At 43.4% G+C, this 23,008-nt stretch overlaps 1 protein-coding gene and 1 long non-coding RNA gene across 7 annotated transcripts in view; one reads left to right on the forward strand and one right to left on the reverse strand.

Annotated features, from left to right (window-relative positions):
• Nucleotides 1-23,008, forward strand: part of NELL1 (neural EGFL like 1) — a 387,142-nt gene that overhangs the window by 356,684 nt on the left and 7,450 nt on the right. For 5 of the 6 annotated variants that reach the window (XM_029582536.1, XM_029582538.1, XM_029582537.1 and 2 more), the window contains 3 exons: nt 1,132-1,325; nt 13,573-13,749; nt 18,144-18,368. In XM_029582536.1, coding sequence (XP_029438396.1) covers nt 1,132-1,325; nt 13,573-13,749; nt 18,144-18,368 — 596 coding nt within the window. The remainder of the gene's footprint in view (nt 1-1,131; nt 1,326-13,572; nt 13,750-18,143; nt 18,369-23,008) is intronic. The other variant, XM_029582539.1, reaches the window with a different exon arrangement.
• The window catches only part of LOC115079233, a 51,058-nt gene that overhangs the window by 18,183 nt on the left and 9,867 nt on the right, over nt 1-23,008 (reverse strand). The gene's annotated exons all lie outside the window — the stretch shown is intronic.

Genomic DNA, 23,008 nt, shown 5'->3' on the forward strand with positions numbered 1-23,008 from the left:
TGTGTCGGCTCCAGAGAAAAGGTCTGATACTTTCTATTGGGCCCATCCTAAGATCTTCCTGTCCACGAACTTTCCAGACTACACCCATGTGGCTTCCCGATCACTCTGCAGCCCGAGCAGCACTCTTCAGAAAAGGTTCAGTGCTTAAAAGCAAATGGCGAAACACATTCTGGTATTTTCTAAAAATGGTGTGCAAATTAGAAGTGGAAAAGTTGGCTCTCTCTTTCATTTAATACTGATTACAAAGGGGGTGAGAATGTTTGCACATCCTGGAGGTTCAGGTTGCAATCTCTGCTCCTACTGAGGCCCCCACCCCCCATGAACATGTGCTAAGATGATTGTGGGACTGCTGGAGATACAGATAATTGTAATGCACACTTCCCTCCTGAACCTCCCTCACTCTCTTCTGCTGGAGTTTGCCAGTAACTAATTTTGCCGGCACCCAGGGGGACCAGCTGGCTCTGTATCTGCATGATGAGCAGATTCTGGGGAGGGGGGGGGGGGGTTTCCCTGCTGTTATTGGGGTAAATCGGAGGTCCAATTGGCAATGGGGGTAAAACCAGGGACTGTCCCTGCCTGCCCTGCACAGACTGAGTCAGCTGTGCTGTTCCCCCTAAGCCTTGAGGGATGAATTTTATGACTCATTTTGTTTCTGTGGCAGTTACCGTTGTGAGCTGCACGGTTCCAGGATTTCACTCTTCCTTCCTGTCATGGTGCTCTGTGGCTGAGGAAGCGATCTTTTAACCACCTGCTTTGTGAGCGCCCATCCATCCCTCTTTCCATTGGGTACAGAACTTAGATGCATCCTCTCTCAGGCTTGTTAGAAATTGCTTGCCTGACCATTTGTCGGTTCCCACTGGGCACCGGGCTACCGTTTCCTTCTCTGAGCAGCAGATCAAAGAAGAAGGCGGCATCATTTCCAAACGGGGAAGGTTAGTTAGCTTTTAAAAGTTAAAGCAAAAGAAATAGCAAAACGCCGAAAGAAAAGAACAGTGCGGGCGCATGGCAGGATGAGTCTTCACACTATAAACGAGGCGACAGGAATTACATGCTCAGCAGTGAATGTTTTAGCACCCTGTCAGGTCGTCTTCTTCTCTGGGGGCCTTACGCACCGTCCTGTCTTTTTTGCAGATGTTGATGAATGTGCCTTAAAAACCCACACCTGTTGGAATGACTCGGCCTGCGTAAACCTGAAGGGGGGCTTTGACTGCCTGTGTCCCTCGGGGCCGTCCTGCACCGGTGACTGCTGGCACGAAGAGGGCCTGAAGCGCAACGGCCAGGTGTGGACGCTGAAAGACGACAGATGCTCTGTTTGCTCCTGTAAGGTGAGTTTCTTCAGTCTTCTCTCTTTTTTTTCATCTTTTGAAATACGTGAACGGAGAACTTTTCAATGGGTAAGACAAGCAGGCGCAGCTTGTAGAGGCTTTTCCAACCTGGACTTGGAAGAAAGGGGATGCTAGGATTCCTACTGCACGTATGATGCGTGTTGTGCTTCTGTATATTTTTGTTTTCCACTTGTGGTAACTATGGGGTAAAGGGGGATGGTGAAAGAACAGTTTTCTGTGCGTGCGCGCGTCTCTGTCTGTGACTTTGCTTGCCATATGCATGACTGCATGGGTGTCCTTACGGGACACTGTGAAATGTTAACAAATGTTCTGTTCCAAACTCCACCCCCCACCCTCTCTCCAGTAGTTTGCCCCAGAGCAAAACGGAAGCAGTATCCCGCATTGCTCAATCACCACAATACTTTCTGATGTAAATTCAAACTTTAGGAAACAAGCAAGGAAGGCACACAGAAATGGTGATAAAGCTCAGAAGTGTGTGTGTGTTTCTATATGTTTTGATAGGGGTGGTGATTGCCATTTGTGTGCGTTGTGAAAGACATGTGCCGTCCCTTGCCAGCCACTTCAGTTTTTCTTCCCCTGTGTGCATCTGCCTGTCTTGTTGTGGGCCAAAACTGCTGGAGGGGAGGGCTTGCACGGTCCAGCAGTCACCAACAATTCTGTAGCCCTTCGTTTCTTCCTTAAGGGTTCACACAGTTGCTGCTCCAGCCGCTAGGTTGTTTTTTTTTTTATAGTGCCACAGTATGCAGTGCTGTACAAATACACAGACCCTGCCACAGTATGCAGTGCTGTACAAATACACAGACCCTGTACAAATACACAGACCTTGCTCCTGTGATCAGGAGAAAAAAACAGGTTAAGATTTTCAAAAGAGCTTCAAAAAGGTGGATTTTTAGGCTGGATTTGAATAAGGTGTGACGCAGCAGCTCAGGAAGTCCGTTCTAGGCACATAGGTTTAGCAAGGTAGAAAGAGCAGAGTCTGGGGTTGGCGACAGAGGAGAAGAGCATAGATAAGAGTAAACAAGTAGGAGGATCGGTCCAGTAAACAGGAACAATGTTTTCTGAGGATTTGTGGCAGTGGTGGCATCACCGCACAAAATGTTTAAAAAGAAAAAAATATATATATATTGACGCTCAGTACCTCAAACATAGTATTGTAACGTAAAGAGGCCCAGTGAGCTAGCCAAATAACGGACTTTATGGAGGCCTGTTTGCAGGGAGTGGCAGATGGTCAGGAATAGGGAGAAATGATAGGATGACCCTCATACTCCCTGAGGCTACTCAGTTGCACAAAGCCCTTGCAGGGCTGTTGGTGAAGCTGATAGCTAGGGTCCTGCTATGGGTATGCCAGAGTCAGGTGAAACTAAGGCTTCATGTGGGGAATTTATTTGTATTGGTTTTTTTTTTTGCTATGATTTTGTGATAAGGTATACTGGGGTGCTGGGAGTGGGAGAGCAGGGGGAGAATGTGGACGGGTGGGAAGAACAGAGTAGGGTTAGTAAACACTGTTTTATAGTATGGTGATTTGCTACAAAGGTACCTAGTGCACTTTTAACAGGGTTTTGTGGTGCATCACAATGTGCCTGGAAGTAGAGCAATATCTGAAAGATTTTTTCATGGAAAGGATAATGAAGGTTAAAATAACAGACTTTAAGAGGGCATGGGTTATGCATAGAGGATCTTTAGTAGTGACAAAAAAATGAAGAGAGAAAAAGTGATAGAGAAGCACATGTTTAAGGGTTTAACTTGCCTTACTTGAAAGATTAGGTTTTGGGGCTGGCAGAATGAATTGCAAAGTGAGTAACATGACATGCTAGAAATCCGAGTGAAAATGCAGACAACCCCATAGTTTGGCCTGTCTCACAGACTGCGGCAACAGAATTAACAAGCAGCTGGGGCTCTCTGACAGTCTGCAAGTAGAATAACTAGAAGTCCTAGCAGAAACACAGGCACTCACATAGCCGGGTTTTACTGGCAGGCTATGCAGGGGACCTAGAAGGCCAGAGGTTTGGCTGCGCTGGGATTGGTTAGCTATTTACATTATTAAAAAGCTTTGTCAGAAAGGTGCTGGGTGTGAACCAATTGGAGATGGCATAGGTATGAGGAAGACAGGAAAAACTGTCCTGTGTAAGGAAGAGGGTCCTGCTCTATGGCTGGCAGCTGGGATAGATCCTGAGCAGTGTGCACAGGAATAGCTGGGCAGACTGGATGAGCAGATCAGTGCCATCAACTACTGTGTTACTCTGCAGAACATTCATCTCTGGCCTATTGTGTGCATTAAGAGAACTGAAATCAGCTGATTATAGTCGAGCCTTAATGTACCATCACCACTGCATTCAGGGTTATTGTTAAACTTACAATACAGCAGTTGAGTACCTCTTGAATTTGTTTTGCATTCATTTCATTAATGAATCAAAGACATTTTAATCTGTTGCATTACTTTATCCAGATGTTAATTCGCTTTTGCATACCCGTTGGAGAAATGTTTGCCTCTTCTTATTTGAGAAGACAACGTCATAAACTATTGTAAGAAGCATTTAAGACCTGTCAGAATGATTCAGGCCATTCCTCTTCCCCCCTCCCCCACCAGTTTTTATAGTTTAAAAATGAAAATTGGACCTTATAGCTGGAATAGGACTGTGCTGATTGCTTAATCTTGGACTTCCTAGTCTATAAGGTCCATGGTAGGGGCTTATGCTATGAGCCAAGCAAGAGAAAGATCAGTTGGCCCTTGCCAAGTAGTTGATGATGTGCCAGGTCTGGCATGAAAGGCGGGATCTGAGCAGCTGCAGTGCATCCAGACTTCAGCAGGGTTGTGAAGCAATACAGACTCACAGAGAGGCACTGAAAGAGTCAGGACGCTGCAGTCGTGTAGGCCTAACATCGTGCGGTAAATAAACCTATGAAGAAATATCAGATTATTTACTTTTGACTTGATTGTGCCTCCACTGTTCATTTTCCGATTCCCAATTAAAATGTAATTGTAATGACGCCATGGTAGCCACTCCTAGTCACTGTTTTATTTTATTTTTTTTTTAATGTTTAAAAAAAAAAAAACCCGGTACAAAAGTGAATTCTGTACAGATACTGAGGGTGCGCTGTTGTATGCTCCAGCCGCAGTTCACAAAGGGGAAGGGTGAGCTCCTATGTTCTTTTCATGGGACCCACGGTGGCCATTTTTCATGGTTGCAAGGATACCAAATCACATGAATCACTTTTAATTAGCAATCATTACTTGAGGTTTGGTTTTTTTTAAATACTTTTTCCTTTTGTGTATGTTTACAGATTTTTCTGTTTTAAGCTGCTATTGATTTTGCAGCTGCCCTCAGTTTCTTCATACAAAACTGATAAATGATGCACAATCACAAAGCTTTGATATTTATATTTTCTCTTTCGGAACATTCTGATACTGTAAGATTGATTTGCTGGCTTCTTTATGCTGATTGGATTTTACTTGTATCTGTGACTGCACTAGGTCATGGTTTAGATGTGCTAACAGACCAGGATCACAAAGCTGTGCCAGACTCTTTTGTCAAATTATGATCAGCCATGTTACTCTGGCCAGTGATGCATTCTGGAGATTCTGACTTGTAGGCTGAGAGCCTTGGTTTATGATGCCAATATTCTACAGGCATGGCTCTAATAGCCATATTGAATTTGGTGAAAAGTACAGGGCTGGTGCAAGAGTATTTGGTGCTCTAGGAGCAACCTAAACTTAACTAGGAACTGAACAAATTTAAGATGAAGGCAGCACTCCAACAGCAAGGGGGAGGCCTCCCAGTTATTTGCAACGAGTGTCACATGTATGATTTTTTTTTTTTACCTGTTGGTGAGAAATTGTATGTGTGCACCAGGTGCAAATAGCTGCTGTCTCTCAGAGAACGAGTCTGATCTCTGGAGGAGCTGAGGTAGACAGAGAGGTATACAGATGAGACCTTCAGGGACATAGTAGAGAAGTCCCAACTCCAGTCTGGCAGCCCTGGTGCTATCTTTATTTATTTATTTATTTATTTATTTCGGATTTTTATATACCGACATTCTCAATACAAGTATCGAATCAGGTCGGTTTACATAGAACATTAACTGTCGCAATAAAGGCGAAGAAGGAGAAGGAAAGTCTCCTGCATGGAGAGCATCAACCTAGTGCTGTAGGAAATGATCCTGTAGCAAGGACCTGCTCTTCAGGTGGTGTATTATCCTCTTGCACCACAAGGATGTCTCCCAGGGCTACTGCACAGGAAGAAAGGGTTAGGTTGGCCATCATAACTGGTGATTCAATTATTAGGAATGTAGATAACTGGGTGGCTGGTGGGCATGAGGATTGCCTGGTAACTTGCCTACCTGGTGCAGTTGGCAGATCTCATGTTACCTAGATAGGATTTTAGACAGTGCTGGGGAGGAGCCGGCTGTCGTGGTACATGTGGGCACCAACAACATAGGAAAATGTGGTAGAGAGATTCTGGAAGCCAAATTTAGGCTCTTAAGTAGAAAACTTAAATCCAGAACCTCCAGGGTAGCATTCTCTGAAATGCTCCCTGTTCCACGTGCAGGTCACCAGAGGCAGGCAGAGCTCCGGAGTCTCAATACTTAGATGAGATGATGGTGCTAGGAATAAAGATTTAGTTTTGTAAGGAACTGGGGAAACGTTTGTGGGAGTCTTTTCTGAAAGGATGGGCTCCACCTTAACCAGTGTAAAACCAGGCTGCTGGAGCTAACCTTTAAAAAGGAGATAGAGCAGCTTTTAAACTAAATCAAAGGGGAAAGCCAACAGTCGCTCAGCAGCGCATGGTTCGGAGAGAGGTATCTTCAAAGGTTACTAATGAAGCATCGAGTTAGGGCTTCCTAACAGAGGTTCCAATAATGAGAAAAGTAGTCCAAGTGCCTATAATAACTCACCTGAGCTAAGAGATTCCAATGTATCTCTCTGTCAACCGAAAAGCAGAATGTAAATACAAACAAAAAACACACTTTGAAATGTTTGTATGCTAATGCCAGAAGTCTAAGGAGTAAGATGGGAGAATGATGACATAGACTTAATTGGCATCTCAGAGACATGGTGGAATAGGAGGTGATGTCCTTTTGTGGATTACAAACTGGTTAAAAGACAGGAAACGGAAGAGTAGGATTAAATGGTCAGTTTTCACAGTGGAAAAAGGTAAACAGTGGAGTGCCTCAGGGATCTGTACTTGGACTGGTGCTTTTTAATATATTTATAAATGATCTGGAAAGTGGTATGATGAGTGAGGTGATTAATTTTGTGTCATCTGCAAATTTAATCAGAGTAGTTAAATCTCAAGAGGATTGTGATAAATTGCAGGAGGACCTTGTGAGACTGGAAGATTGGGCATCCAAATATAGAAACATAGAAATGACGGCAGAAGAAGACCGAATGGCCCATCCAGTCTGCCCAGCAAGCCTCACACATTTTTTCTCTCATTCTTATCTGTTACTCTTAGCTCCTTGTTCTATTCCCCTTCCACCCCCACCATTAATGTAGAGAGCAGTGATGGAGCTGCATGCAAGTGAAATGGCAGATGAAATTTAATGTGGACTAGTGCAAGGTGATGCATATAGGGAAAAAAAACCCTTGCTGTGGTTACACAATTTTAGGTTCTATCTTAGGAGTTACCACCCAGGAAAGAGATCTAGGTATCATGGTGGATAATAATTTGATAGCATTGGCTCAGTGTGCTGTGGTAGTCAAAAAAGCAAACGGAATGTTAGGAATTATTAGGAAGGGAATGACATATGAAACGATGGTTGTCATAATGCCTCTATCGCTCCATGGTGAGACAATACCTTGAATACTGTGTACAATTCTGGTTACCACATCTCAAAAAAAGATATAGTTGCACTAGATAAAGTGCAGAGAAGGGCAACCAAAATGATAAATGGCATGGAACGACTGCCCTATGAGGTAAGGTTAAGGAAGTTAGGGCTGTTCAGTTTGGAGAAGAGATGACTGCGGGGGGGATATCATAGGAGGTCTACAAAATCATGAAAGGACTTGATCAAGTTAATAGAAATCAATTATTTACTCTCTCAGATAATAGAAGAACTAGGGGGCACTCCATGAAGCTAGCAAGTAGCTCATTTAAAACAAATCAAAGAAAATTCTTTTTTATTCAACGAATAATTAAGCTCTAGAATTCATTGCCAGAGGATGCGATTACAGCAGTTAGTGTAACTGGGTTTAAAAATGTTTGGATAAGTTCCTAGAGGAAAAATCCATAAACTGCTATTAATTAATAAGCAATAGTAGCTGGAGATCTATTTAATATTTGGGGACTTGCCAGGTATTTGTGATGTGGATTGGCCACTGTTGGAAACAGGATGCTGGGTTGATGGACCCTTGGTGTGAGCCAGTATGGGTAGGTGGAACTTCGGTCATGTACCCTCCTCCCTCAACTTACCCCATCAGTGGCAGCTTCTGCAAGGTGCTTCCTCTTGCCGGCAGCGGTGGCTCCAGCACCATACTTCCTTCTTTACTATTGGCTCTGGCACAGCACTCCTCTGGGCCTTATGCGAGTGGGGTTTTGCCATCCTGAAAATTTTGGTGCTCTTGGCAAGTGCCTAGTTTGCCTAATGGAAGCACTGGCCGTGGAAAAGCAGGATCTTTGTAAGTTTGAACTTCTTAGTAACCTGAATTGGCTACTGTCGGAATCGGGGTGCTGAGCTGGCTGGACCATTAGTCTAACCTGTCATGGAATTTTGGAGGTTCTTATGTGATACCTTGTTTTGCCCAACACAGAAAGATGTTTGCAGCAAAAGAGCTTTTAATATCACATTGGCCCCTTCTGATATGTTATATTTGTATAACAGCTTCCTTAGATATCGTCCAATCCAAAGCATAACATCTTTTCAATTTATTTATTTATTTAGCATTTTTATATACCGATTTTCCAGTAACAGAATTACTGATCAATTCGGTTTACATTCTAAACAATAACAATGACAAGTTGATGTCTCACAAAGAACAGGTAGTTATAACTTGGATACAGATATATGGGGTTAATAACATAACGTAAAAGTTACGGAGTCTAGTGAAGGCTGGAGAATAGATGTTTGGCATAAGGCTAGGTTTTTGATTTTAGACTGCATAAAGATAAGTAAATGACAAGATAAGTAAATGTTGTCGAATTAAAGATATCACAGCCTACAAAGATTCCACAGGGCTGACCCAAGGGAAGGGGGGTGCGAGAGCTGGAACAAATCAAGCTGTGGACAGCCTGATTGATCCTTTCCAACCTCCTGCTGCCCAGCCTGGCAAGCTCTTTGAACCTCCTCTTCTGCCCTCTTGTCTCGTTGGACCCAATGGCAGTGTGTGTTTAGCTGTTAAAGGAGGAATAAGAAGGGAGGGAGGAGATAAAAGACTGCAGCAGCTGCCCCAATATGTCCCCCTGAAGGGTAGGCCCTGCTGCTAGCTGTTACATATGGTGTATTGGGCCCTTTTACTATTAGGTCCTTTTTCAAAGACCTGATGAGTGGACAAGATAATGGGCTAATTGTAGCTGGATTTCTTTAAACAATTTTTCAACCAAATCTATCCAGCTAGGTTTTCAGTCGAAAATTTCCCCAAATCCTAGCCAGCTAAAATTTAGCCAGTTAGGTTTATAAGAAAGGTGGGGGGGGGGGGGGGGGGGGGGGGGGGGAGTGACCACGTGTGCATACACAAACTGCAAAAAAAACCCAAAAACCCAGACATTCAGTGTGATCTCGTAACCCTTTCTGTTCTGTTGATGCAAGGTTAAGTTAGGTGTACACTTATTTTTAGAAAATCCATTTTGTTATAAGTGTAATGTGTGACTCTGTTCTAAGTCGGGTGCGTTCTTCCTTGCAGAAACTGATATAAAAGGTTTGGCAGAATGCACATTAGAAGTCACCTCCAATGCAGCAGAAATTAAAGACGACAGCAAACGCATTGATCAGAGAAGCAATGTAAAACTTGGAGGCCTAGGAAGGTGTTAGATCTAACACCTCAAAGAGCAAACTGGCACTTCAGAATCCCTCTAATAGATTCTTTGTGCATATAATTAAAGACCAGATACATCTCTCGCATTCTCTGTCATTAGCGTTAGGATAATTCTCAGGACATTATGGAAACTTGCCCAGTGGCACATATACTTTCCAGTCTGCCACAATCCTTTTTTGCACCTAGAAGTGCTAAAATGCCACTTAGCACCCAAAATGAAGAATCTGGGTATTGACAGCTCATGCCTTGTATGTAAACATTTATTACTTGTGTTAATAAGAAGAGACCTTAGTAAGACTGATAATGCTTCCTAAGGTTGTGAGTTGATGCTTATGCAGGAAAGTGCAGGTTGCAGCGATCCAAACAGTCTTCATCTGAAAAAAAAAAAAGGGTAGGTCAAGGTCTGAAGAATAACAGGAAAATAAATTATTGCGAAGTTACGCACCACTATTGTGCTCTTGCCACCTTAGAATTCTTTAGCGGTTTTCAAAGAGCTTTTAATACAGTATTCGCCTTCTAATTTAATGAGGCCACCTGAACAATTTCGGTTTATTGAAAATTTATTTTTCTGGGCAATCACACTGTTGTTCACAAGACCGTTGTGAAGTAAAGTATTATTCCAATATATTTGAGAGAGAGAAAGCCACTTATTTTCTTCATGTAACTGATGAAACATGAAATTGCTTCATTGGTTTCACTGTGTATTAGCCTTAGAGGCTCTTCTCCTTTCTTTGAGATTTTATATTTCTGGGAGGGGGGACGTGAGGGCAGCAACATTAAATCTGATTGATTTTTTGATTTGGTGATTTGAGAATTAGAACAAGGAAGAGCTCTCAATATGATTTACTTGGATTTCAGCAAAGTTTTTTTTTTTATAAGGTCTCGCATGAGAAGTTTGGCGCCAAGGTAGTAGAGTGGACTACAAACTGGTTGACTGAAGGGAGACAGCGAGTAATGGTAAATGGATCCACAGGGATCGGTTCTGTTCAATATCTTTGTGAGTGATATTGCGGAAGGGATAGAAGGTAAAGTCTGTTTCAGATCTTAGTATCATCCACAAATAGACAAAGTGGACATGCCTGAAGGAGTAGAGAAAATGAAAAGTGATTTAAGAAAGCTTGAAGACTGGTCGAAGACTTGGCAACTGGGTTTCAATGCCATCAATTGCAGAGTCATGTATCTGGGGTGTATGTGATGGGGGATGAAAGACTAATAGGCACAGACTGGGAGAAGTATCTGGTGAAAAAGGAGGTGGTGATGCCCTTGGTGAGGCCTCACCTGGAGTACTGTGTTCAGTTCTGGAGACAATATCTCAAAAAGGATAGAGAAAGAATGAAGGCAGTCCAGAGAAGGGCAACCAGAATAGTGTGGGATCTGTATCAGAAGACTTATGAGGAGAGGCTGAGGAATCTGAATATGTATACCCTGAAAGAGAGGAGGTGCAGGGGGAGATATGATGCAGACCTTAGGTACCTGAAAGGTTTTAATGATGCATGTTCCTCAAATCTTTTCCGTAGGAAAGCAAACAGTAGAACTAGGGATCACAATATGACATTGCAGGAGGGATGATTCAAAATCCATGTCAGGAAGTATTACTTCATGGAGGGTGTGTGGTGGATGCCTGGAATGCCCTTCCGGAAGAGTTGGTAAAGATGAAAACAGTAAACAAATTCAGAAAGTCATTGGATAAACACTGTGGATCCCTAAAGGCTAGAGGTGAAAATTAAAAGGATGCATGGGGGTTAACCAGGATGGAGCGGCAGCTATCACCTTAACAGACTTAAAGGTGTTATTGCAGCAAAAGATGGTTCTACCAAGACCTAGTCTGAAGGGGTTGAATACCTATGCAAGCAGCATTTTTCAGTTTTTAATTTTATTTAACAAAAAATGTAGTGAAATAATCAATTGTATCTTTGAAAATTTACTTTTAAGAGCTTACTGGTTTGCAATAAACATACTGTCTGGAACAATTGGTGTAAGCGTCATTTGTAATCCACACCAATCTGCTGACTTGCTAGGGGATCGAATACTTTTGCAAGCCACTGTATATTGAAAATCAGAAAAGGCTTTCTTCAAGGTCAAAGAATTCCTGGTATGCCTTACTTGCAGATTTATGTCTCCTGTTTTATTGGCAGAGAGCTTTGCCTGATGTATAAGAAGCCTTCTGGAGGACAGGCAAACCAATCTTTAGTGCACCCTCAGCAGCACTGGAGAAAACTGCTTCATAGTAAATAAGGGTAGAAAAAGACCAAAGTGACCCATCCAGACTACCCATTTGTGATTCTTCCACAGACACGCACACAACTTCCCGTATTCAAAATCAGCTCCCTAGCCCCGTCCCCCACCACCAAGTCTTTTATCTGGACTGTTAATCCTTATCCTACCATTCCCTCCATATTGGTCCTGAGCATGTCGGGAATCTAGTAGGCCATTTCAGGCCATCTCAACTTCCTCTATGATTCTTTCATGACAAACACCCAATCCAACACCCATGCCTCCTACTTTGTCTTATTACCAAGACTTCTAATAAACCACACATGGCAGATTATCCACATGGTTTTCAAAATTAGTGACACCTTTATCCAAAATATCCAGCCTCCGCAGGCTCATTGAAATTTGGAGTTTAATCACGATCACACCAGTCAGTCATTCTTCTCAAATGCTCTCCAAGGGAAGAACAACAATGACGTGTTGTAACAGTGGTGATGTGTCTGTGAGGATACTCTCACACTATACTTCATCTCTCCAATGGGCTTCAATGTGCCAGTGATTGGAAAAAGAAAAGCCAGCATCAAGGATGCATTAGAGCTTTGATGCTATATCGCTCGGTAAAAATACATTTTGAAAAGATTTCCATGGGCCGCAGTTAACCCCCTCTTTTTGACGTCTTTTTAAAGAATGTGCATGTCCTTGCTACAGATTGCCTTAAAACTGAGAGGCACCTGCTCTTCCATAGTACTGAAGAAGAGGAGGAAGTATAGGACTGGCCTCGCAGAGACATCGCAGGTTCTCTTCCACAGTTGCTTCCAGCACTGCCAGAGAAACTGCTCCAATAATTCTTCTTGAAGAGCATTCCTGAAGAGTTATTGGTGCTGTGGAAACTGAAGGGTTGGATGCCCATCCTTGGAAGACCTGCTACTCTCCTGACAAGGTTCTGTTGTGTCTGTGAAGGCTCAACCAACAGAGGGAAGAGATGTTGAACCCACAAGTATAGCTCACAGGACTATACTGAATATAAACAGGCATTAGGGATGTGTTTTTGTTGGAAATGAAAACAGAAAAAAAAAGAAAAAAAAATGAAATTTAGTTTGTTTTTCTTTACATTTTATAAATAAAGATCCAAATTCCTCCCGGGTCCTTCCTGTATAGACCTTGCTCTGCAAGCTGCTCCCCCATGCCCAAACCTCTTACTCCATCCATAGGCGCTGAATCCCTTAGAGGGGGAGCGATTCCCCCAGCTATGCAATTGTAGGAAATGGCGATCGAGCCGAGGCTGGCAGTGTGATGGATAATTGTCGTATAATGATTCTGGATTGACCAACACAATTTCCTATAAATTCATACGTGGGGATCACTCATATCCCGTTTGCAGTCTAAGGATGGAGTAACTGGTTGGGGTGGGAGATGGAGGATATGCAGGGAAGGAGTGCGAGGGGGTACAATGTGGGGTGGGGGGGGGGAGGAGATTGGCTTGACCCAACTTTTTTTTAATGTACATGTTATTTATTTATTTTTTACATTTCAAGTAAACAAAATGAAAGAAAACAAAAAGTAACAGAAAAGAAAAACAAGTCAGCGTGCAACCCCACCCGGCTCCTCCTCCTCCTTAGGATGACGATGGTCTGGAACTATTTCTTTTCCAGTGTTTGCGTGTTCTTGAATTGCTGATTGACCGATTCTTTCTGTCATCCTACTCTCTCTTTCCTTGGCTTGCGGACTTCATTTCTTTTGTGCAATTTGCATTTGGGAGAGGAAATCAGTTCAGGATTATTGCTTGGTGGGGGTTGGGAGGGGTTTCTATATGCGATTTTCTCAGACTTTCTGTCTGGATTTTACAGTTCGAAAATTTGCTTAAAGAGAGAGAAAAAACTGCAATGGTTTTTAAACTCTGCCGTGAGTAACCAGCATCCTCTCCCCCGTCATGCGGCTTTTCTTCCGGTCCAGATTTTGCCGAGTCCAGTCCTGGTTCTGTGATAGGCATCCGGTACTGCAATACCCCACACCTGCTGGCTATCCCTTTACCTCTTCCTTTAACAGGATGGGAAGATATTTTGCCGAAGAACAGCCTGCGACTGTCAGAATCCCAATGCCGATCTCTTTTGCTGCCCAGAGTGTGACACCAGAGCGACCAGTCGCTGCTTGGACCAAAACGGACACACACTGTATCGCAGTGGGGACAACTGGACACACAGCTGTCAGCAATGCCGCTGCTTGGTAAGAAACAATATTTACCTTGCTTTAAATGGGCTTGGATGTATAGCTGTGCCATGCACACATTATAGCACAAATCTGCTGCTGAACTGTATACACTGGACAGTACGGAGAGCAGGGGTACAGTTTCTAAGGAAATATGCCCGTATCACCAAGTCTGAATACTTTCCATTCTCCTTATTTAGTAACGCATATTTCAGAAAATCCCATTATGACTCCAGCTGTGTTTAATAATTATTTTCTAGCATAGCGTGAGTTTTATTTTAAAGCATCCCACATTCACCGAGCTAAAGAATATGGTACCTGTCATTTATTAGAAACGTGTTGGCTGCATATTATTTTTAGATAAATTACAAGATTCATAAGCAAGCACTCCTGGACTATGGCAGCAATGATGGGGTGTTGTAGGCTGCCATGTGCGAAACCTGGGGCCTTGCCTCTGCTTTTGGGGGCTGGTAAGGGCTGGCAGTGTGGGAGAAGCAGCTTTCCCAGCCCCTGGGGAGATCGGGGGGGGGGGAGGTGCATGCATGCGACGGCTGGGGGAGTCGCAGCCATCATGCCTACAGCATTGGAGACAATCACGGCGTGTGCCCCCCCCCCGACCGAGGATTGTCACTGTGACCGCTAGGCTAAAGCAGGGAAGAAAGCCCAGGTAGTCATGAATGGAGGCGTGTGGTGCGGTTACGGATCAAAGGCCAACTGGATGCCCAATGGAAGCAAGAGAAAGCTGCCAGGCCAAAAGAGAAAAGACGCATAAAAAGGGGCAAGGGGCAGTTCTGGAAACTGATTTATGGTAAAATATTCCTTTATTGGGTCCCAACTTTCATTGCAATTGGAAAACAGTGTTACGTCATTCCATAAGGTTGCTCTGAAAAGACAAGTCCGTAGGCAGTTCTATCGGTAACAGAGATGCATTGAGAACCCTAAAGGTCTTTGCAGTTGAATTCTTCAGGAATGCATGACCAGACTCTTCTGGAGGCACCAGTACGACAGCCAACGCTGGGCCCTGATTTTTACGTGCGGGGGCGTCGATGCACAGACATGAGGGAAAAAGCACAGGACGGCTGCTATGGCCAAGTCCAAAAGAAAAGCACCTTCAAGCAGCCTTGTCTGACTTATCAAGAAGGCTCCTCACCCAGTAAAAATGCTGCTAGCGGTAATTTTGTTATGGGTTTGACAGTCGCTTGGTTTTGATTGTAAATATTGCTACCCTTGACATAAGGCTTGGGAGTAACTGTGTGGAACGGCAGATGCTATCATAAGAAGCTTGCTGGGCAGACTGGATGGACCATTTGGTCCTTTCATGCAGTCACTACTATGTTACTATATTACTTCCCAGGTTTTGGTATATAGGCCATGTTGTGCCAAACATATGGTAAAAATGAAGTAAGCAACAACTATAAAACATTTTTAAAAAGTCAGTAATTGTACTATGTTTAACAACAATTGCACTGTTTAAATTTCTCCCAATTATAATGACTTAAAATTCGGAAGAGCCCCTGGAAAGCTCTTGAGTGAATGAGCTGGTAGCACATTTCTAGCATCTGTACTGCATGAGAAAAGCAGAAACAAATGTTATTGTCATTACCCAATTACAGTGGGGTAAACAGAGGCTCTGGAAGATAAAGTGACTTGTCCAGGCTTGCAGAGAGAATCGGCGGGAGATCAGGCTTTGAACTCAGAAATCAGACGATTTTTTCCTAATTCAGTGCCTTACAAGAGTACACCAGACCCCTGTGCTCTGTTTCTCTCTTGACTACGTATTATACTGGTTCTGTGAAACAGAGGTTACCGTACATAGCAGAAGAAAGGTCAGATTGCCAGGACTAGTAATTGTATTTAACAACACAATGTTCTTATAGATATCGTCCGTTATCAGAAAAGTTCCACTGTAGTTCATAATTGTTTTATATCAGAAAAGCAGTCTCCTTGTACTCTGTGATAGAAAGGAGCGTAGTAATTGACTTCACCTATGCAGTCTGCCCAATTGCTTCTAACCTTACCCAATCTCCAGTCATCTGCCTCTCTTGCCCTTGCAATTTCTCCTCGTATCTATCCCGCCTGTTTAAATTCTGTGAAAATACTGGTTGTTACCACGTCCACTGATAAACTATTCCAGGCATCCACCATCTAAACAGAAGGCATGGGGGGGGTGGGGGGTGGGAAGGGGTTAACCTACACAGAGCGGCAGTTACTACCCTAAACAGAAGGCTTGGGGGTAACCTGCACGGAGCAGCAGTTATAACCCTAAACACCTTGCTAGGCAGACTGGATGGACCATTTTGGTCTTATCTGTTGTCATTTTCTGATACTATGTTAGGTCTATAAAGCTATCCAACTTGGTTTTGAAACTATTCAAAGGTCGTACCTATGCCACTACATGATAGAGAGATTCCCACCAACCAGATCTCGTCAGGTCTTTTAGTTTTTTTGGTTTTCTTTCACTGCAAAGCATTTACCAAAAAACTAAACTAAGTGACCTCTCAATACCCGAAAGCCAGGACGACTCCTAAATGGCAAACAATCCTTACCCCTTGCCTTTTTTTGTTTTAATGGTCCCCTCAGCGCAGAAGAGTGTGCTTTCTTTCTCAATGCTATATTTTTCTTGAAGAACATCTTTTAAGATGATGATCTGCTAACGAGAACTTCCCAATCTGCGAAATGTTAGGCTATTTTTTCACTTTGCAAAGCTTTTTGTATAATTAATAGAAGGGTGAGTATATGTGAAAACCCATTTTCAAATTCCTTACTTGCTAAGTGCAGACATCGTTCTACTTCCTGCATAGCCCCATATGTGTGTGTATATGGCTATGTGGAGATATTCTACAGTATTTTATAACCTGCATGTATCAGATACACGCAGATTATAAAACACGCATATGTATGCTTATGCATGAAGTCTTGCAGTGCCTTGAAAGAGCAAGTTTCAATGTATTGAATGCGTGTACCTCACCTACTTATTTTGTAAACATGTCTATATTTTATGCATGGAAATTAATGTGGCTTTTCGTGTAAAACCGATTTATGCACGTATGTTGGTATATTTTAAAAATTGCACATGCGATTGAAATGACCAGCTTTCCATTTCGTCCACCAGTGCACCCAGTCCATCTCCAGTTCACCAAGACCCTTCTAATCTGAACTGCCCCGATTTCACCCAGACCTCCCACCCAACCGACCACTGACAGACCCGTCTGCTATCAATTGTGCGAGATAATTAGCAGGTGTCAAATTGCAAGAATAAGTTACCAGATGTACTTGCACAAGTCTCTTATCAAATAGCAATTTATATTTATAACTCTTGGCCACGCCCCAGAATGTCCCTAGACTGCCCCTTTTTTACGCATATAGATATATGCATGAAACAGAATATACACGCATATCTTCGATTTTTATATGTGTGCACAGCTACTTATGCATATATGCTAATTTTTATGCACATAAATTCACCCCAAAGTGCTGAGAATGGACACAGATGTTAAAATATCTATAAGGTTCTTCCTGTGAGCAGTCTTTAGTCTGACCTGGCCACTCGAAAGATCTAGGGATGTGCGTTCATTTCAAGTGAAACAAAATTTCAACGAAATATGTTAGCGTCGATTTTAAATACCTGCCCAGTAGAGTACCTGGGGATTGCTTCTGTCCATTTGGACTTATGAGCCCATAGATTGAGTAAGATGGTTCCAGTGAAATGGGAAGGGGAGAAGTCTGAGGGGGAGGATTATGTTTTTTAATTTTGGAGCACCTGCACTGGGCTTTCTTTTTTTTTTTTTTTTAAATGGGGGAGATGGTACTGGGCACCTTTTTAAAAAAAATTTTGTTTCAAAAAAATGCAATTTGAAAATGCCCTCTTCACAAACAAAATTTAAAAGTGAAAAAATTGAAAATGCATGCCCCAATAAGAATTACATAGTTTTTATGGCTGTCACTTTGTTTTCACCTAAATACTGGAAAGAAAGAAAGTGCTGCCTGTGATGTATATTCACTTTGCTCCTTTCTGGCCTCTTCTCTTGGCTCTACTTAAGTGACTCTCTATGGTGCTGGGTGGGTTCTACCACCAAACAACGTCTTGTGCTAAGAATTAGGTGTCCTGAAGTGAAGGTGGGGGTAATCTAATATCAAGTCAACTGTCTCTATATATAGCTGGTACCAACTCTTTTACTATTGATGTCTAGTTGATTTTGTTTAGTCTTCTTTCATATGGACCAGATTATTGAGGGATTCAGCCTTTTCAAGCCCTCATCCCCCTCATCAAGGGAATTTATAAATCAGAAAAGAGTACCTTGGCCAATTCAATTTCTTGATTTAGCACATGGCAGTATTCACTGGGTACGAGATATGTGCCATGCCTTATGATAATTTTCCTATTTTATACCTCTTTCTTTTTAACTCCACAGGAAGGAGAAGTAGACTGCTGGCCTCTGACCTGTCCCAACCTGAGCTGTGAGTACACAGCAATCTCAGAAGGAGAGTGTTGCCCCCGTTGTGTCTCTGACCCTTGCCTAGCTGACAACATTGCCTACAATATCAGAAAAACGTGCTTGGACCCCTATGGATTAACACGGCTCAGTGGTTCTGTATGGACAATGACTGGATCTCCGTGTACAACCTGCAAGTGTAAGGTATGGTCCTGGCCCAATACTGGTTTTAAAAACTCTTAAATACCCTATCACATAACATACATAGAAATAATTCAATATATTTTATTAAAATGTTACAAAACAAGATGGCAATCTATGGTTTTATTTATTTCTGTCCTGTGCTTGTTTTCCAGGAAATGTTATTGTTTGACTAGGACACCCTGGCTCAGATTTTTGGAAACTACTATTACTAAATTAGCTTCAAGTTTGTGCGTTCCCTGAGAATGTATTAATATTGATTTGTGGGTGATGCGAGATTCGAGGGTTTTATTTGGTAGTGCTTAAACTCCACTATCAATGTTAATAACCTATATAAATAGTAGATGTGTGTCAATCATTGACCTTCATGATGGTCTTCTAGGGACAACAAAACATTGGCTATGTACATGTGATTACCAATAGGTTTATGTATGGAACATGGACCCTATGAGGATAACTTTCAAATAACTGCACAGCAGCATATATGGCCATACGTAGTTTTACCCTAGTTTAAGAACCTGTGCGTACCTATGTAAGTTTATTTATGCATGTATATTTACAATTTTATATCTGTCTATATTACTAAGCAGGTTACAAGCACACATGCTTTCAATGCATTGCGTGTATTCATGAACAAGCATATATACGCGTACTTTATTTACAATTTTATATCTGTCTATATCAGGGCCGGTGCAAGGAGATTTGGCGCCCTAGGCGAGCCTTCTTCCTTGCGCCCCCCCCCCCCCCGGTCTCGGCCCCGACTCCTACCTCATTCTCAATCACGCCCGCTGACTGGGGTTTTCTGGGTCGCGAGCAGATTGGGCACTGCTTGCGGCCCGCCAAATCTCCACTCCTCTTTGCCACCACTTGCGACCCCATATGGCTCGCACCCAGTGGCGCACCAAGGGTCTCCAGCGCCCAGGGGCCAATGCATTTGTGTGCCACAGAAAATCAGTGGCATCTCTAGACAGAAGAATTTGTTTTGGGTGGGGGGGGGGGGAGCCAAAATGACATTTCTTCATCACACCCACCTCTATAGCATGGATCCTGCTTTAAAATTGGTTATAAAAAAAAGTGTTGTTAAAAAAAGTCCAAAGGGTCCTCTGCATTATTTTAAAAAGCTGGCCAGTTTCACACTTCTAGTAAAACTACTATAAATTATTTGATAGCCTCATTCAACTAATTCTATATGGATTATGAGAGTGAAGTCTGGAATATATAGGAAGGGACAGAATGTCAATACAAATCCTGCACCTCCAGTTCTGTATCTCTGTGCATCCACTGAAATTCCCCCAAACAATGGAGCTTGGATGTTTCCCTTACAGCTCATCATACTAAAAGATATTTTCAAATTCTGGTGTCACCTCACAGTAACAGCAGCACAAACACCTTCCACTGCCAGACACATTGTGAACTAACATAAAGCACCGCAAAAGAGACACCCAAAATCTATACTGCAATCCCATCATAACATAACAGTAATAACACCAAGGACTCAAACAACAATAACCCTACCTGTGAATAAGCAAGGATAAATATTACACTGGGTCCTAGAATACCAATACACCACCTACTGAGGAAACAAAACAAACCCAATTGCTATAGATCCCTATGCTAGCAGAATCTCTCATCATGGTCACACACACAGAGCAGAGACAGACCTTCACCAAATACAGAATACAAAATAAAGGAGCACAAATTAGAAAAAACTGAAATGGAAACCCCAAGAAGCCAGACTCTGTGTATTAGCAATGGAAAAACAGAACAACCATTCCTCATAAAACAAATAAAATCAAGAAACAAAGCATCAGTTATAATAGTAAAACCATACTAATAAAATATTTTAAAACTACTGATAAATAGAATTTCTATTAATTAAAATCATATACATTTTTTACAATTTCCCAAACACCAATAAAATATTTCAAAACAGTACATATATCAAATAACACACAATAATTAAAACTAATAAGGATTTTAAAAAGCCCCTGCTGTCCATACATGGGAGCTCTTGATTTCCAGTCACCCTGATATTGTCGAGGATTAGGAGGTTATCCTCTCTCTCTCACACATACTCACATGTCCATTCTCTCTCACACATACACTGTCACATACATACACATTCATGCTCTTATACCCAACCATAACCTCTCGCTCTCTCAGACACTGACACACTCTCAGGGTGTAAGACACTCTCTTCCCCCCCCCCCCCCCACTCACACACACTCTTACTCCCCTGGATTTTCTCATACACACTCATGCTCTCACTGGCTCCCTCACATACACACAAACACACACTCCCAGGCAAGCTCCCACTCGTTCTCACACAGACACACACACACAGGCAAGCTCCTAGTCATTCTCACACTGAACCCCAGGCAGGCTCCCATTCATTTTCACACCACTCCCTCTCCATCCCCCAGGCATGCACACATTCATTCTCACACACACAGACCCCCAGGCAGGCACCAATTTATTCTCACACACACACATACACCACAAACAGACAGGCACATATTCTTACACATACAAACCCCAGGAAGACACCCATACATTCTCATACACAGACACACCCTCAGGCAGGCACCCATGCATTCACACACATACACCGCCAGGCAGACTCCCATTCATACACATGCACACACTAAAGGCAGAGACCCCCTCTCTTTCTTTTGCCAGCAACCTCAGAGCCTCTCTCATCCCTCTGCTGCCACTGTCACTGCTGCTGTATGGCTATTGCGGAGGTGCTGATTGCTGCTATTGGCACTGAAGCCCATTCTGCTGCCTCCTCTGTGCAGGCCCCATGGGCTTCCAGTTCCTCTATGCTGATCTCGTACATTGTGAGATCCGCATAGAGAAAGTGCTACTCTTGCACATTCCCAAAGATTACATGTTCCAATCAGTAAAAAGTAATTTATTTCTTTTTACATTTGCTGTCTTATCTTAGTTTTCTAATCGGTTGGTCACAGGCTTTTTTTTTCCACCTTCCCTTTCTTATTTTTTTGCCAATTCCTTTTATAACATATTTCTTTTCTCTCCATCTGTCTGCTTCCCTCAAACACACAGTCAGGTTCTCATTCTCACATGCTTTCTCTCTCTCACATACACAGGCATTCTCACATGCTGTCCCTCATACAATTATTTATACACAGTCTCTCTCTTGCACATCCTAACTCTCACTCCCACATGCTGTCTTGCTCAAGCACAGGTTCTCACTGTCACATGCTCTCTCTCATACAATCATTCCTACACACAGGCTCTCACTGTCACATGCTGACTCACACACACACACACAGGCTCTCTCTCACTCCCACATGCTGTCTTGCTCAAGCACAGGTTCTCACTGTCACATGCTCTCTCTCATACAATCATTCCTACACACAGGCTCTGTCACATGCTGACTCACACACACAGGCTCTCTCTCACTCCCACATGCTGTCCTGCTCAAGCACAGGCTCTCACTGTCACATGCTCTCTCTCATACAATCATTCCTACACACAGGCTCTCACTGTCACATGCTGACTCACACACACACACACACAGGCTCTCTCTCACTCCCACATGCTGTCTTGCTCAAGCACAGGCTCTCACTATCACATGCTGTCTCTCACACACACAGAGGCTCTCCCATGCTGTCTCTGCAAACATTCAGGTCTTCACTCACACCCACACACACAGTCTCTCAACTCATCTCATACACGCACACATACACACTGTACAAACCCTCAGTCTCTCTCTCACCTCTGGGCCTCCTCTTCACGGGCCACTGCAGGATGGGCTCTGCAGCGGCCCCGGTCTTCTCCAGCCGCGCTGATCCTCTTCTGCACGCGGCTGATGCTCCTCCTCTTTCCTGCCCGCGCTGCTCCGGCCACATTTTTCTTCCGGGGCCGCGGGGGCAGGAAGGAGGAGAAGTTCCTGCATTGGCTGATGCTCCTCCTCTTTCCTGCCCGCGCGGCCCCGGCAACATTTTTCTTCCGGGGCCGCGCGGGCAGGAAGGAGGAGAAGTTTCTGCATTGGCTGATGCTCCTCCTCTTTCCTGCCCGCGCGGCCCCGGCAACATTTTTCTTCCGGGGCCGCGCGGGCAGGAAGGAGGAGAAGTTCCTGCATTGGCTGATGCTCCTCCTCTTTCCTGCCCGCGCGGCCCCGGCAACATTTTTCTTCCGGGGCCGCGCGGGCAGGAAGGAGGAGGAGGAGGAGCACCAGCATGTTTAGACGCGACTGTACCACGGTCCTGCCGATCTTCTTGCTGTGTGTATCCGGCACACAGCATAGCAGTAGTTCACCGCTCAGCCGCCATTGGGATGACGTCCACCGGCGGCCATTGGCCATCAGCGGCTCGGCGCCCCCTAATGCTCAGCGCCCTAGGCGATCGCCTAGTTCGCCTAGTGCTTCCGCCGGCCCTGGTCTATATTAATTACTAAGCAGGTTACAAGCAAAGTACGCGTATATATGCTTGTTCATGAATACACGCAATGCATTGAAAGCAAATGTTTCATTGCATTGAGCATGTATATTTTTTTCTGCCTCTCTTAAAAATATGCGAGAATATATTTTACGCACAAAAAAAGGATTTACATGCATAAGTCAGTGCATTTTAAAACATGTGCATATAAGTGAAACTAACCAGTTTTGCCAACCACTC

The sequence above is a fragment of the Rhinatrema bivittatum genome, chromosome 17, assembly GCF_901001135.1.
Source record: "Rhinatrema bivittatum chromosome 17, aRhiBiv1.1, whole genome shotgun sequence".
Classification (NCBI taxonomy): domain Eukaryota; kingdom Metazoa; phylum Chordata; class Amphibia; order Gymnophiona; family Rhinatrematidae; genus Rhinatrema; species Rhinatrema bivittatum.